The 15,164-nt window shown below is 54.9% G+C and overlaps 1 protein-coding gene across 4 annotated transcripts in view; it reads left to right on the top strand.

The window, feature by feature from the left end:
* TASOR2 (transcription activation suppressor family member 2) overlaps window positions 1-14,877 on the top strand; it is a 47,456-nt gene extending 32,579 nt beyond the window's left edge. For 2 of the 4 annotated variants that reach the window (XM_065049334.1, XM_065049337.1), the window contains 9 exons: window positions 9-939; window positions 1,362-1,899; window positions 4,035-7,598; window positions 8,766-8,891; window positions 9,432-9,585; window positions 10,524-10,629; window positions 13,391-13,572; window positions 13,879-14,050; window positions 14,182-14,877. In XM_065049334.1, the coding sequence (XP_064905406.1) occupies window positions 9-939; window positions 1,362-1,899; window positions 4,035-7,598; window positions 8,766-8,891; window positions 9,432-9,585; window positions 10,524-10,629; window positions 13,391-13,572; window positions 13,879-14,050; window positions 14,182-14,185 (5,777 nt within the window). In that variant the 3' untranslated portion in view covers window positions 14,186-14,877. Of the gene's footprint in view, window positions 1-8; window positions 940-1,361; window positions 1,900-4,034; window positions 7,599-8,765; window positions 8,892-9,431; window positions 9,586-10,523; window positions 10,630-13,390; window positions 13,573-13,878; window positions 14,055-14,181 lie in introns of those variants that run through there. The other 2 variants (XM_065049335.1, XM_065049336.1) reach the window with 2 other exon arrangements.
* Window positions 14,878-15,164: the final 287 nt, after the last annotated feature.

Below are 15,164 nucleotides of genomic sequence, written 5' to 3' on the forward strand. Positions count from 1 at the left end.
TCACACAGAGTGGAATGAGCTGTTTGTCCTCCCAGGTGAAGTTTCTTCCCAATGCCACGGAGCAGATAATCAAAAAAATGAGATTTACCCAGGCAGGGTCGCCGATCTCTGTTTCGATCTGAAGGGGAACAACTACGAGTCCCACGCCTTGAACTTGCTGGCTGATCTGGCCCTGGGTTCTTGTATCTCTTCGCTTGTCCCCACGGACAGCGGGATGATCGGTGTGTCCTGCAGCCCCTCCAGTGACTCTGCAAAGGAGCAGCAGTGTCTTTGCAAGCATAAATCCTCGTGTGTCGCTTCTGATCATGAATACCACAGGGTGGACAAGCTTGCAAAGGGAGCCACCTCTCCTTGCAAAGTGTTGCCAAACCAGAAGCTTCCTCATGCTGAAAAAATAGATTTAAATGACTTGGCCTCTGTTTCTACGGAGAAAAACACTGGGATATTCAGCAAGAACAACAGCGAGAACCCCAGCCCTGTAAAACCCCTTGTCTTGCCTCCAGGAGAGACTCAAGAAGCTGCCGAAGTGAACAAGCACTCCTTCATCTCTGCTGAGCACTCCTACGCCTCGCAGATGCCTGAGCACCCAAAAAAACATATGTATCCCAGAGGAGCCCCCTACCCTGGCCCAGCACCCTCCAGAAATGGAACCAGGAGCGCCCAAGCAGGACCCCTGGTTGGGAAAGTCCTCCCTTTCTGTCACCAAAACAGCACCCACGCTCAGCGACCCTTCGAGGCCGTGGCCATGAGGCGCAGGAGCAGCCTGCTCTCCACCAGGATGAAGGAGGACTTTGCCAAGTCCCACACAGTGAACATCTGTGGTGAAGCCGTAGGTGATGTGAAGGTGACGTGTCGTTGGGAGGGAGAGTATCTCTTCAGTTTGGACAGCAGATACACCAATGATGCCCTGGAGAAAACCGTCATCCGCGCCCTGCATGGGTAAGTAAAAGGGTGGTGAGAGCCTGGCCCAGGTTGGCCAGAGAGGTGGTGGATGAACCATCCCTGGAGACATCCCAGGCCAGGCTGGACGGGGCTCTGAGCACCCTGAGCTGCTGAAGATGTCCCTGCTCATGGCAGGGGGGGCACTGGGTGACCTTTGAAGGTCCCTTCAACCCAAACCATTCTATGATTCCCATGTCTCTCCAGCTAGAAATGGTACCATGAACTCAAGTCCTCCTTTGCAGCCGTGAGTTTCTCTGTTTTTTAAACAAGCTGGAAGCTGCGTTGAGCGGTCGGTGACTGCAGCTGGGTGCTTGCAGCCCCCCTGCACTATGGGGCACCAGATGAGTTCCCTTGTGCTAGTCATAGTCAACAAGAGGGAGGATGAAGATGTTTCAGGCTGTGTTTCCTCTTCCTTCCAGGCCCTGGGACCCTGATCTGCCCGATGACGTGGAAGAGATGAAGCTGATACTTCATATGTGGGTGGCTCTTTTCTACAGCAAACCCAGCAAACTCCTCAGCAGCACGAGGAAGGTGGTGGAGCACAGCAACCCCAAGAAGTATGTCTCAATAAACAGCTCTGGAGGCTTTATGGAGCTTAGTGATGATGGTGAGGAGTGTTTTGGGTTGGAGACGTGCCCTGCGGACTCTCGGTCAGACCCTGACCAGACTCCCAGCAGCTCTCTGGATCGCAGCATGCATTGCCAGGGTCCTTTCCATGCAGAGGAGAGCCCCGCGGACTCGCAGACTGACGCTGATGGGACTCCTGGTGTTGTTGATAGTACAGTATCATCTTCTTCAGGAGAGCTGCCCTGTGGGGAGGAGGAGGAACCTTCCTCCACAAGCTGTCCTGAGAGCCTTTCCCTCCCTGAACACGCAGATGAGAGCCTGGCTCTGAAAGACAGACAGACAGCAGCCATTCCTGAGGAGCATGTGCATGACGTCTCGCCCATCGCTGAGGTAAGAGCTTGGGGTTTGGGTGGTTAGAGTCTCCAGGATACACTATGAGGTTCTCATGGAGATGGGTTAGTGCCAGTGTTGGGTTAACAGTTGGACTCTATGATCTTGAGGGTCTTTTCCAACCCAAATGATTCTGTGATGCATTTTGCACTTCAAGGAGAAGGATCTTCTGAGAGGAGTGGAGCAGCCGTGCTTGTGGGCTCTCTTAGAGCTGGGTATGGGGGTCCCCAAAGCAGGACAGGGATGTCCCCCAGTATTTAGCTGCTCCAAGTGACTGCCACACAGACATGCTCACAGTCATCGTAAAAAAGCAGCTTTCAGGTATCAGTCTGGGTTTAAATACCCACTTGGATGGAACTCTATTCCTGGGCTCCAGCATGAGCTGGATCTATGTCTGTCCTAGGGAGAAAGATGGGGACAGACTTTTGAGCAGGGCCTGTTGTGATAGGACAAGGGGTGATGGTTTTAAACTAAAGGAGGGAGATTCAGGCCAGACATGAGGAAGGAATTCTTTATGCTGAGGGTGGTGAGAGCCTGGTCCAGGTTCCCAGAGAGGTGGTGGATGAACCATCCCTGGAGACATCCCAGGCCAGGCTGGACGGGGCTCTGAGCAACCTGAGCTGGTGAAGATGTCCCTGCTCCTGGCAGGGGGGGAACTGGGGGAGCTGGGAAGGTCCCTTCAACCCAAACTATTCTATGATTCTATGACATGGATGCTCTCCAAGGGGAAGGAATCCCAAAGAACTAAATCAATTAAAAGTTTTGAGCTCAGTGTTTGTTCCTGGTTTCAGCTGTGAGCTGTGTGAGCTTGGATAAGGTCTCAAACCTGTGCTTAACTGAGGGAGGAGCGGGACCACAAATGGCTCAGATCGGGACTCAAAAGCCTCCCTGTCTCCTGTGGGCACCTGCCTTTGCCTGCCCATGGTTGCAGCAACTCAGATGTGTCAAGAGACACGGCACAGCCTTTCCTGTACTTTTCAATAGGCTGAGGGACCTGGGGGGTTCAGCTGGAGAACAGGAGCTGAGGGGAGACCTTCTGATCTCTGAACTGCCTGAAAGGAGCTTGGAGCCAGGGGGGTCGGGCTCTGCTCCCCAGGAACAAGCGCCAGGAGCAGAGGAAACGGCCTCAAGTTGCGCCAGGGGAGGTTGAGGTTGGATGTGGGAACAATTTCTTCCCCAAAGGGCTGTGGGGCATTGGAACAGGCTGCCCAGGGCAGTGCTGGAGTCACCAGCCCTGGAGGGTTGGACAGACGGACATGAGGTTCTCAGGGACATGGGGCAGTGCCAGGGGTGGGTTAAGGGCTGGACTCCCTGATCTTGAGGGTCTTTTCCAAGACCTGTGGTTCAGGAGAGCTGAGCTTTGCTGGCTCGGAGAGCTTTCCCGCGCAGAGACGGCGCTGCAGCACTTCACAAGGTTTCCCTCGCCCCTCTGGTGTAGTCAGTTAATATTCCATTCTGGGTAGGGTTTTTTTCAAACTACTTTTTATGGTTTCTGCAGCCTGCAGATGGTCAGGAGTGGAGGTGCTTGAGTAAATACAAAACATGGGTGTCTGCTGACATTTTTCGAGCCTGAATTCAAGAACTATTAATAAAATAATTCCTTTAAAACTTCTGCTCTGAGCGAACAGGCAGCAGCCATAGGGCTGCCTCTGTTTTACAAGAAGGAAAAAAATATCCTGGTGTTTTTACCACCTGGGTTTAGTGCTGTGGAGCAGGCAGAAGAGATTTGGGAGGAAATGTGAGCTCACTATCCGTAGTGTCTGTAGAGTTTAAACTTGGTAGGGCTAAGAGGATGCTGCTGCTTATGTTACCTCTGGGCGCTGGCTGATGGCCCTTGCAGTGTCTGGCTTATTTTTAAAGCCATTTCATGAAATTAAGAAGGCAGAAGGTTTCAAAACCTTTCCCTGGCTGTCTATGGGACTCTGCTTGCCGGCTGCAGTGGGGACGGTGGTGGCTCACGTGGGGTAAAGACTCAACGTGGACTTATTTTAGAGACAAACTCAAACTAATCTCCCCAGTCGCTGTTGGGATGGTTGCACTCACAAAGTCTGAGCATTTAATACACCCACACGTGTCCGTCTCAGCTCCTGCATTCGCCTCCCTTGAAAATTAACCTCAGAATTGTGTTGTTTCAGGAGGAGCAGCCCAAGGAGGGACTGACAGACACTACAATCGCCCCCAGCCCTTCCGATGAGCTTGGCAATGCTGACAAGCCCCCAGCTGCACCGGGCAGGAAAAACTCACATGGCCAAGCCCCGAATTCCAGGCCAGCTCCCCGGAGCGATGCACCGAGTGTGCTGCATGGACACGGAGAGCAGCAGAAGAGGCGGTGGGCGGCAGGGTCAGGAGGTGGCCCCGGCCCTCCCGAGGACACCGAGGGCGCTGGAGATGCTGGGCACTGTACGGAGGTTGAGGACAAGAGCTGGGTCACCGGTGATGGACCACAACATGCCTGTGATTCGATGCCCTTAGAAGCACATTCCAAAAGTGTGAAGCCCGATGGAGCTAGTGGGAAAGGGAGGGAATCACAAGATCCCTTTGGACATCCAGAAAAAGAGGAAGAGGTGCAAGAAGTTAAAAAAGAGAAAGAGGACTCTGAATATGAAAGCACAGTCCTGGGATCTGTTAATTCAGCTTTTTTGGAAAGCGGCGGTGCCGACATGGAGCACGAACATGGTGAGCAGAAGCCAGAGAATTTGGCATCTCCAAAGGACTTTGATGTTCCTGGAGAGGGCCCTGTGCCCAGCCCTGCTGCCTTAGCATCCCCCTGCCCAGGCAGATCAACACCGGGGCTGTCAGGTGGGACTGAGACTGGTCCCCAGGGGCTTCCTGGTGAGATGGCACCAAACCTGGACACACCACGGGAGCCCTGGGAGGCTCTGGCCACCCCAGATGCAGAGACAAACCGTGTTGATTTGACACACACAGCCACTCCAGCCAACACAGGGTTGGGCCGTGACAACGGGTTGATGCTGCCGTTACTGTCTGATCTGAGCCTTGTCCTTGGGGCGCAGCCCGACAGCGTCACCGGCAAACGGGGACCTGCTGGAGAAACACTTGGGGACGGCTCGGAGCAGAAAGATGAGGATCGTGCGCCCTCTGCAGAAAGGTGGGAGCCGGCTGGGAGCGAAACTGCCGGCACAGCTGTCCTGGAGTCACCGTGCAGCCGGGGACGGTCACTAACTGTGTCCCCTGACTCCAGCTCTGTCTGCCTGACGTCTCTTGGTGGAGCAGCAGATCCTGGGGCTGCTCCAAAGGAACGGGAGGCCGTGGCAAACATCCCGTCTCCATTGCAGAGCGACCTAGGAGGGAGCAGCCGCCTTTCCCAAAGCTCTGGAGGCAACATTGATGCTGATCTGGCTTTGTTGAGCACTGGTGAATTGAACCAAGAAGGGAAGAAGGTTCTGGTGGAAGAACAGCGTAGCAGCCCTTCCGCCAACCGGACAGATGTGCTGGGTGAGTCCTCGGGAGCAGGTGACAGCCAAGGCTTTGCCTTCAGCTGTGGAGCCTCAGCAGGTGACTCTGAAGGTGGGGAGAGCGACGACGTGAGTCTGGGTGCAGAGAATTCCCCCAGGAGCGATGAAACGAGCACCGGGATGGTGACTGAGCCACTACAGCAGCCAGAGACATCTCTTCGTGACCTGCAGGAATCAGAGCCTTCCTCCTCCTCGGTGACAGAGGGGACGTCTGCCATGGAGGAGCACCCCAGGCAGCAGCAGAGCTCCCCAAAAAGCCTGTTCCCACCTGCTCGCGCGAGCTCAGCTCCTGCTTCTCCCCATAAACAGGACCCTCTCCTCCATGGTGGAGACTCAGACCTCCCCGACCACTTGTTAGAGCAAAGCGAGGGGTTGCCAGTCCTGTGCCAACATGGGAAAACCTGTGAGGACGTAGGTGCTGCGGAGCTGAGTGCGGCTGTCGAGAGCCTGGATGGCTCCTTAAAGCCCAGAGGTGCAGAAGAGGTGAAAAAAGAGACGGGTTTGTGCCACGCAGAGCTGACAGAGAGCTCCTCCGTGGCTGTGCTTGTGACAGGTGATGCGAGATCAAGGCCTCCTGCTCCTCCACACAGTCACAAAACAGGCTGGGATAGTGCTGAGCCGGGTTCAGTCTTTGGTGTGCACCCTGCGACACTTTCTCCTGGCACAAATCCGGCTCTGGGTGGTGCCCCACGGTCCTGCTGTGTGGGCACTTGCCCCAGGTGTGGCAGCCCTGAGGGACAAGCAGATGCTGTAGGGAGCCACAAGGAACCCATCCTGCCTGAGGATTGCGAAGAAGGAAGCAGCATCTCTTTGGCCAGTCCCGCATCGTTTTCAGCAGGGGAGTTGCTGATGCTACCCTGCAGCCCTAAATCCGTGCATAACCAGAGCGAGCATGAGGGATCCGATGTGTGTGCAGATCTGGAGGGTGCCAGCTTGGAGGTGGAAGAGGGAGAAATCCCCACTGTCCCCTTCCCGATGTCACCATCACCTGCACACAAAGGAATCTCTAGAGAGGGCCCAGAGCTTAGTGACGTTGAGGATATTTCAGACATTGTCCCCTGGGCGAAGCAGCTCCCCAGCAAAGAGAGACACAGGGGCTTGACTTCTGCAGATCGCTTTGATTCTTTCTCCGGTGACTCAGACCAGGATTATTTTGGGGGGACTTCACGATCCAGGGGATCCTACAGCACGAGATCTGTGGGTACAAGGACTAACTGCGACTCGCCCTCCGTGAGCTCGGTGCACACGGAGGGGAGCAGCGAGGACTGGCGCTTGCAGGGAGCGGAGTGGAGCTGCTCACGGGCTGAGCACGGCTGGTCGATCGGCCCGGGGAGAACCAAGAGCAGGTTCATTCCACCATACGTCAATATTAGGGACAGCCAGGGCGTCACCAAGGACTACCAGAACTTTGTGGTCACCAAAAAGTGCCGGGAGAGGATGGGAAATTTGCCATCTTCGAGGTGCAGCCACCGCGCGGGGCAGTCGCATTTGTTAAAGTCGCTGCTGGGGATGGGGAGGGGGTTTGAGGAAATCACCCAGAGCACTTTGGACACAGAGTGTCTCCGCTTCCATTATAAGCTAAAACAAATCCTGAGGAGGGGGAAACCACCCTTTTCTACCTCCAAAAGCATCTTTCCAAAAGACTTTTCTCCCCGGGCGATGTCTGAGACGTTGCCTGTGCAAGGAGCTCCCGTCCCGCTCTCCCCGCGGAGCAGGAGCCCTTTGCAGGTGACGATCCTGCCCTCGGACACATGGCTGAGGGGACCCAGCTGTCCCCAGCAAAGCAGCCAGCATGGGGACCCATGTCCACTGTGGCGGGACACCCTCTGTGACAAGAGGAGCAGGGCCAGATCCCAAACCGTGAGCCACGGCCGCGCACCTCCCTTCCACCTCAGCAGGCTCAAATACGATAATAAGCTAAAGGACCCATTTGGGGACATCGCTGTCATCCTCGATGAGTGCGCCGCGTTCAACAGGGTGATGCTGAGCCGGGCTGACGTGAGGAACAAGGGCAAAGGGCCGGTTGTGGCACATGGGGACGCTGCGAGTGAGCGGACACGTGCATCCCTGCCTGAGAGGACGGCCACCTTCGAGGAGATGATCGCCGACCTGTGCAGCACATTGCGTTTCCACCTGCGCAGCGTGGCCAAGGAGGCCTGCACCCCTCCCGGCATGTTCTACGTGGTGGAGACGGGCAAGGAGCCGTTCTTTACGAGAGTGAAGGTGATGGCGGGTCCTGCTGGGCTGGGCGAGGGTGGGTGGCCCCGGGGTGGGAGCTGAGGGCAGCAGGAGCGGGCGCAGGGCAAGATTGTTCAACCTGGCACAGCTGCAGTTTGGTTCCTTTGAGCCAGGAGATGCCTCTGCTACTTCATCTTGGCTCTCACCACCAGAAATGAGAATCACAGAATCATTTCAGTTGGAAAAGACCCTCAAGATCATGGAGTCCAACCGCTAATCCAACCTTGGCACTGCCCCACGTCCCTGAGAACCGTCCGTCTGTCCAGCCCTCCAGGGCTGGTGACTCCAGCACTGCCCTGGGCAGCCTGTTCCAATGCCCCACAGCCCTTTGGGGAAGAAATTGTTCCCACATCCAACCTCAACCTCCCCTGGCGCAACTTGAGACCGTTTCCTGTTGTCCCATCACTCAAACGTCCCCCAGGCCAAACCAAGATAGTAATTCATACAGGAGCAGCCCAAACTCAACACTCCTCAATGTGGCTTTTGCTTGAGCTCTCATTAAAGGACTGGAAACTGTAGGAGGTGATCTCGAGGTGCTGGAGCGAGTGGAGAGAAGGGAACGGAGCTGGTGAGGGGCTGGAGCACAAGTGTGATGGAGCGGCTGAGGGACCTGGGGGGTTCAGCTGGAGAACAGGAGCTGAGGGGAGACCTTCTGATCTCTGAACTGCCTGAAAGGAGCTTGGAGCCAGGGGGGTCGGGCTCTGCTCCCCAGAAACAAGCGCCAGGAGCAGAGGAAACGGCCTCAAGTTGCGCCAGGGGAGGTTGAGGTTGGATGTGGGAACAATTTCTTCCCCAAAGGGCTGTGGGGCATTGGAACAGGCTGCCCAGGGCAGTGCTGGAGTCACCAGCCCTGGAGGGCTGGACAGACGGACATGAGGCTCTCAGGGACATGGGGTAGTGACAGTGTTGGGTTAACGGTTGGTATTTTCCAACCAAAATGATTCTATGATTCTGTGATTCTTCCACCACTGGCTGGAGCCCCGGCCTGGAGCACGTGGTTTGTTGGACAGACGGACACCGTAGCCTGCCCTCGGTTGGGGTCGCTGTCTTGTTCCTCTGTCCTTGTCCCCAGACACACGTATACAAGGATCATGGCACTGCTGTTGTACAGATGTTCTCTGTACAAACCTCCTCACGCGATTTCTGTTTCAGACGTTGCTGCAGGAAAGCGGCCGCGTGGAGATGGAGCCCCTGAGCTTCTGCGAAGCGAAACACCCAGACGCTGACAGGCTGCTCGTCGTCATCAGGAACGAGGACATTTCCTTGCACATCCACAAGGTAAGGCCCGAGTCCATCCATATTTTTTTTCTACCAGCACTATTTTTTAATATCAGGATCCATTTTAAAGGTTTTGTTAGAATTTTGCGCTATATAGAGCTGCACATTTAACTTTCAATCTGTGCGGATAGACTTCTCTCTACTGAAAGAGCCGTGCTTCAAGAAGAGCTGGTAAAAACAAATACTTCAAAAACACAAAGCCTGTCAAGTTCTGCTCTTCCTCCATCTCCATTTTTGATGGCTGAATAATGTCACTTGGAATAGCCCAGCTCAAAGGAGTCAGGCTGGGCTTATCTCGTGTTACAGAACAGTTCAGCTGGGCTTTGGCTCATCAGTATTGCAGTAGACTGAGCTGCCTGTAGCTCCACATGTCACCATCTACAGCTTTGGGGTTGGGACATGGACACACAAGTGTTGGGGTGACGCAGACAGAGGATGGGGTGAGTTCCCCGGGTCACCCAGGAGCCGGTGTGAGTTGCAGAGAAGTGTAAATGCATTTGAAATGCATCTGCATGCGCAAAACCATCTCTCCTCGCGCAGGTCCCGTGCTTGCTGCAGCTAAAGCGCTGCCCCAACGTGGTGTTTGCCGGAGTGGACAACCCTGAAGATATAACGGCTTATACATACCAGGAGCTGTTTCATACCGGCGGCTTTATAGTGTCAGACGACGAGGTTTTGGAAACGATAACGCTGGGTGAGTCTCACTGTGGCCTCTCGTGTGGAGGCCGAAGTGCAGTGTCAGGCACGGGTTGCTGACACCTTCCAAAAACTTGTCATGGGTGTCCTGTGCTCCTGCTTTGGTCCAGGCAATTCTTCCCCTCTGTTTGACACCTCAGACCCATCTGGATTGTGCGTCCAGGCCAGGGCTCCCAAAAACATCTACGTACAGCGAGGGGCACCAAGATGTCCCTGCTCATGGCAGGGGGGGCACTGGATGAGCTTTGAAGGGCCCTTCAACCCAAACTGTTCTGTGATTCTGTGATAGTCAGGGGTTGTACAAGGACATTCAGCTTGGAGAAGCAAAGGGGACACCTTGTTGGTGTTTTCAGCTCCCTAATGGGACATGGCAGAGAAAACGGAGCCACGTTCCTCCTGGAGATCATAGAATCACAGAATCATTTTGGTTGGAAAAGACCCTCAAGAACATTAAGTCCAACCATAACCCAGCCCTGGCACTACCCCATGTCCCTGAGAACCTCATGTCCGTCTGTCCAGCCCTCCAGGGCTGGTGACTCCAGCACTGCCCTGGGCAGCCTGTTCCAATGCCCCACAGCCCTTTGGGGAAGAAATTGTTCCCACATCCAACCTCAACCTCCCCTGGCGCAACTTGAGGCCATTCCTGTCGTTCTGTCACTTGTTACTTGGGATGGGACAAGAGGTGACCAGGACAAGTTGCTTATATCCTATTAGATATTAAGAGGAAAAAATTCAAAGCAAACACTTTCAAACACCAGGACAGGTTGTGAATCTTCATCCTTGGAGATATTTAAACTTCACCTTGACAAAGACCTTGACAAAGAAACCCCTGAGCAACCTCAGGTGGCCCAACCTTGAGCAGAGGTTGGGCCGGAGACCCCCAGATCCCCTTTCCAGCCTTGGTTACCCTCTGGCTCTCACTGTCTGTCTCCCCAGGCCAACTCAAAGAGGTGGTGAAGGTGCTGGAGAAGCTGAACAGAGGCGGGAGGTGGAAGTGGCTCCTTCACTACAAGGAGAGCAAGAAGCTCAGAGAAGACGTGAGGTAATGGCTCTGTGTGGCAGCTCCCTCGTCCCCGCTGTGGTGGAGTGTGGTGTCCCCTTGTGCACTCAATGCGGGGACGTGGGGCAAGTTAGGTGTGTCTGGTTGGGTTTTGGCCTCTTACAAGATGAGTTTGAAGGTTTTTGTGTAAATAAGAGCTTATCAGTGAGAGATCTGGTGGAAAAGGACCTGGGCGTGTTGGTGCCAGCAGTTGAACATGAGCCAGCGTGTGCCCAGGTGGCCAAGAGGCCACCAGCATCCTGGCTGGGACCAGCACTGGTGTGGCCAGCAGGCCCAGGGCAGTGACCGTCCCTGTGCTGGGACCTGGGGAGGACAAACCGCCAATCCTGGGGGCAGTTCTGGGCCCCTCACGCCAAGAAAGACCTTGAGGTGCTGGAGCGAGTGGAGAGAAGGGAATGGAGCTGGTGAGGGGCTGGAGCACAAGTGTGATGGAGCGGCTGAGGGACCTGGGGGGTTCAGCTGGAGAACAGGAGCTGAGGGGAGACCTTCTGATCTCTGAACTGCCTGAAAGGAGCTTGGAGCCAGGGGGGTCGGGCTCTGCTCCCCAGGAACAAGCGCCAGGAGCAGAGGAAACGGCCTCAAGTTGCGCCAGGGGAGGTTGAGGTTGGATGTGGGAACAATTTCTTCCCCAAAGGGCTGTGGGGCATTGGAACAGGCTGCCCAGGGCAGTGCTGGAGTCACCAGCCCTGGAGGGCTGGACAGACGGACATGAGGTTCTCAGGGACATGGGGCAGTGCCAGGGGTGGGTTATGGTTGGATTTGGTGATCTTGAAGGTCTTGTCCAACCAAAATGATTCTATGATTCTTTGTGCCTCGAGTCTGCGATTGCTGGAGGTCAGGGTTTGTGTGCTAGCAAGTAAAGTGCTGTAGTTTGTTGCTGTTTTGTTTTTTATACCTATGTGAGATGGAGCAGCAGGACACGGGACCTGGAGATGGTCAGATCACCTGGAATGTGTCTTGCACACGATCCTGGACCAGCCAGAGCTCTGACAGCTGCTTCTTGCTCCTCTGCAAACTGAATTTCCTTCCCAGCAGCTCCTCCCAGCCCCTGCACACACACCCCAGGATCCTGGAGCACCTTCCTGGGCCTCCCCTCGACCCTCTTTTCCTTTTCTGTCTCATCCTGTGTGTCATCTGGGCAAGCGATGATGAGCTCTTGAGTTTAGAATGTGAGAGAGGAACCAGGTTGTCTTGAGGGGTGTGTAAAACCAAACCTTGGTGGGAAAAGCAGAACTGCTGTTGCTGTTTGCTGCTTGTTTTAGGTTATTTGCAACGAGGTGCATTTAAATGATGCAATTTGTAGGAGAGAAGTAAGGTTGCGAATTGGAATGTCCTGCTTTTATGGCATTTGAACTCAGAGAGGGATGTTTTATGGGGCAGGCTGCCTTGGTTAGTGCCAGGGCACGGGGAGGACGGCTTTCCAGTAACAACCCACCCATGGTCTGGTCTGTCAGAGCAGAAAATGCTACAGCAGGTGGGGAGAAATCTCAGATCCTCTCCACAGCTGGTGATACCACAAAGGAATCGGTTTGAGCACCTGGGTTTCAGTCCTGGAGGGGTGAGATGTTGCAGGAACTCAGGGTCAGGTATTTCACGGTGTCTGTGAGACGAGGACTCAAGCCTGCGCGGAGCAGATGCCGCTGCGATGTGTGAGCCGTACGGTGATGCTTGCTCCCGCCACCTCCGTTCAGTACAGGGTGTGTAAAAGCCCCCATGAGGCTGCCGGGCTGTTTAACATCTTCATTAATGACATGGACAGTGGGATCGAGCGAACCCTCAGCAAGTTTGCGGGTGACACCAAGCCGCGTGGTGCAGGTGACACACGTGAGGGATGTGATGGCATCCAGAGGGACCTGGACAAGCTGGAGACCTGGGCCCATGTGAACCTCGTGAGGTTCAGCAAAGCAAAAGTGCAAGGTCCTGCACCTGGGTCGGGACAACCCCCGGTATGAACCCGGGATGGGGATGGAGGGATGGGGAGCAGCCCCCAGGAGAAGGAATTGGGGTGCTGGGGGGCAAAAGGTGGAACATGAGCCGGCAATGTGCGCTTGCAGACCAGAAGGTAAATTGTATCCTGGGCTGCATCCCCAGCAGCGTGGGCAGCAGGTCAGGGAGGGGATCCTGCCCCTCTGCCCCGCTCTGGTGAGACCCCCTGCAGTGCTGGTCCAGCTCTGGGTCCTCAGCACAGGACACACATGGACCTGCTGGAGAGGGGCCAGAGGAGCCACAGGAATGACCCGAGGCTGGAACAGCTCTGCTGGGGACAGGCTGAGAGAGCTGGGGTGTTCAGCTGGAGAACAGAAGCTCCAGGAGACCTTAGTGCGGCCCTTCTGTACTAAAAGGGGCTGAGAAGAAAGATGGGACAGACTTTTGAGCCGGGCCTGTTGTGACAGGATAAGGGGTGATGGTTTTAAACTAAAGGAGGGAGATTCAGGCCGGACATGAGGAAGAAATTGTTGTCCCTGAGGGTGGTGAGAGCCTGGCCCAGGTTGGCCAGAGAGGTGGTGGCTGAACCATCCCTGGAGACATCCCAGGCCAGGCTGGACGGGGCTCTGAGCACCCTGAGCTGCTGAAGATGTCCCTGCTCATGGCAGGGGGGAACTGGGGGAGCTGGGAAGGGCCCTTCACCCCAAACTGTGATTCTCTGAGAACCACACGTATGGGAAGGGCAGGTCCCATCACACCTGGCTGGGAGGGCGGGGGCTGAAGTTGTCACCACGTCCCCTTTCCCCTCTCCTGCCAGGGTGGACGCCAACGCCCACAAGAAACACTTGATGGTCAAGTCGTACCAGGGAGCCGATCTCATCGAGGTGCTGCCCTTCCACGCCTGCGACGCCACCTCGTCCCCCAAACCCGAGCACGTCAAGTGTTTGTTGAACCTGCAGGTTCAGCGCATCAGCGCCAGGTTCGCTGTGTATCTCACAGGTAAGGACGAGCTCCGGGTGCTGCTGCACGTTAAACTGACCTGGGCGGGAGTGATAAAGGGACAAGAAACACCCCACTTGCTCCTATTTCTGTGTGTAAGGTGTGAGTTGATTCATTGCAAGTCAGTGCCGTCAAAAACACAATTGAAGAGATTTTTTGGAGCTCTGGTCAATTCTGGCAGTTTTCCAAGCCTGCAGCTGGCTTTACGTCACGCTTTAAGTCCGGCCTTGCTGGGCCGAGGCTGTTTGCGAAGCAGCGCCCTTAACTTTGCAAAACTGCGGTGGGGTTTGGGGATATTTTGTGTAGGTTTCAGAACAACGTCGTTGCCCTGTTTAAATCACGGTGCCGCTCCTCGCTCTGCAGAAAAGCCCGGCCTCAGCAGGGAGGTCCTCGAGAGCAACGGAATCCTCGTGGCCGACGTCAACACCTTCCTCTGGACGGTGCCAAAAGCGGCCGCCCCGTTTAGAAGAAGCTACTGGTAAGTGGGGGGAGGTCAGGATTGTCCCTTTCTCCCCTAAAATGCTCTGAGGAAGCAGGAACAGACACCAGCGCTGCCCGCGGCGAGGAGGGGAGGGGAGGAATAACCCCAACCTCGTCTCTGTGTTGCAGGTGACGGAGCGAAACCGCAGCCACGGCTCCTCCTCAGGCCCCGCGCTCGCTGGTCTGGGCATCCTGGTCCTCAACGGGACACCCCAAAATCCCAGGGGGTTTTTGGGTGCTGCACACAGGAGCCACGCGCAGAAAGGTCGGCTCTGGTTCTGTAGATAGGAATTATTTAAAGATGGCTCACGCAAATCCTCCTCCTGGGGATTTACTCCCTGCCATCGACTTGCAAATAGGACAGAGGTTATTTTAACAGTTTTAAATTATTGGAGTGTTTTCGGGTGAAACGTTGGGACAAATAGGAAAATTGAAAAGCGGTTTACTTGAAGGTGAGGAGCGGGATGAGTCTGTGATAATAGAGGCATTTTCCACACATACTGTACAAGACGCCCACGCTGGGGGCGAGTGGATGTTTCAAAGGTGTTGGGGACCCGGTGCTGTGTCCCCTTCACATCACGTCTCCAGCCGCCCTCGTTGCCTCTTGGGCGCAGTTCACTGCTGGGCCCCCAGGGGGAACCTCGTGAAACAGCCAAACGAGGCCACGGAACAAAAAGCTTCAATTTGTGGGAGCGCAAACACGTGCAGAGAAGAAAATGCCCCATTAAAGACCTTTGTACGGCCGGTACAGAGGACAGGGTTGTCCTCTTGTTGTTTTTTTTTTTTTTAATTTTAATAAAAGGACGTAAGATATTATGTACAGGATGACTTTGTGTAGAGTTTGATTAATAAAACCTAAAAGCTAAGTTTGCTGCTCTTGGGAAGGGCTTTTCCTGCTCAGCAGCTTTCGCAGCTCACACTTTCAGGTCCCAAATTCACCTTTTTTCTGCATTATCGACAACTTTGTAGCTCACGCAGGGAGGAAAGAACGAGGGCGCTCGGATGATGAAGCCTCGGGGCTGCGGGCTCAACGCCCTTCTCCTTCCCAGCAGGAGACGAGTAACCAGGTTACAGCATTTTGGGGAAATAAAAGCAAAGCTCGGCTGAAAATT

The sequence above is a fragment of the Columba livia genome, chromosome 1, assembly GCF_036013475.1.
Source record: "Columba livia isolate bColLiv1 breed racing homer chromosome 1, bColLiv1.pat.W.v2, whole genome shotgun sequence".
NCBI lineage: Eukaryota > Metazoa > Chordata > Aves > Columbiformes > Columbidae > Columba > Columba livia.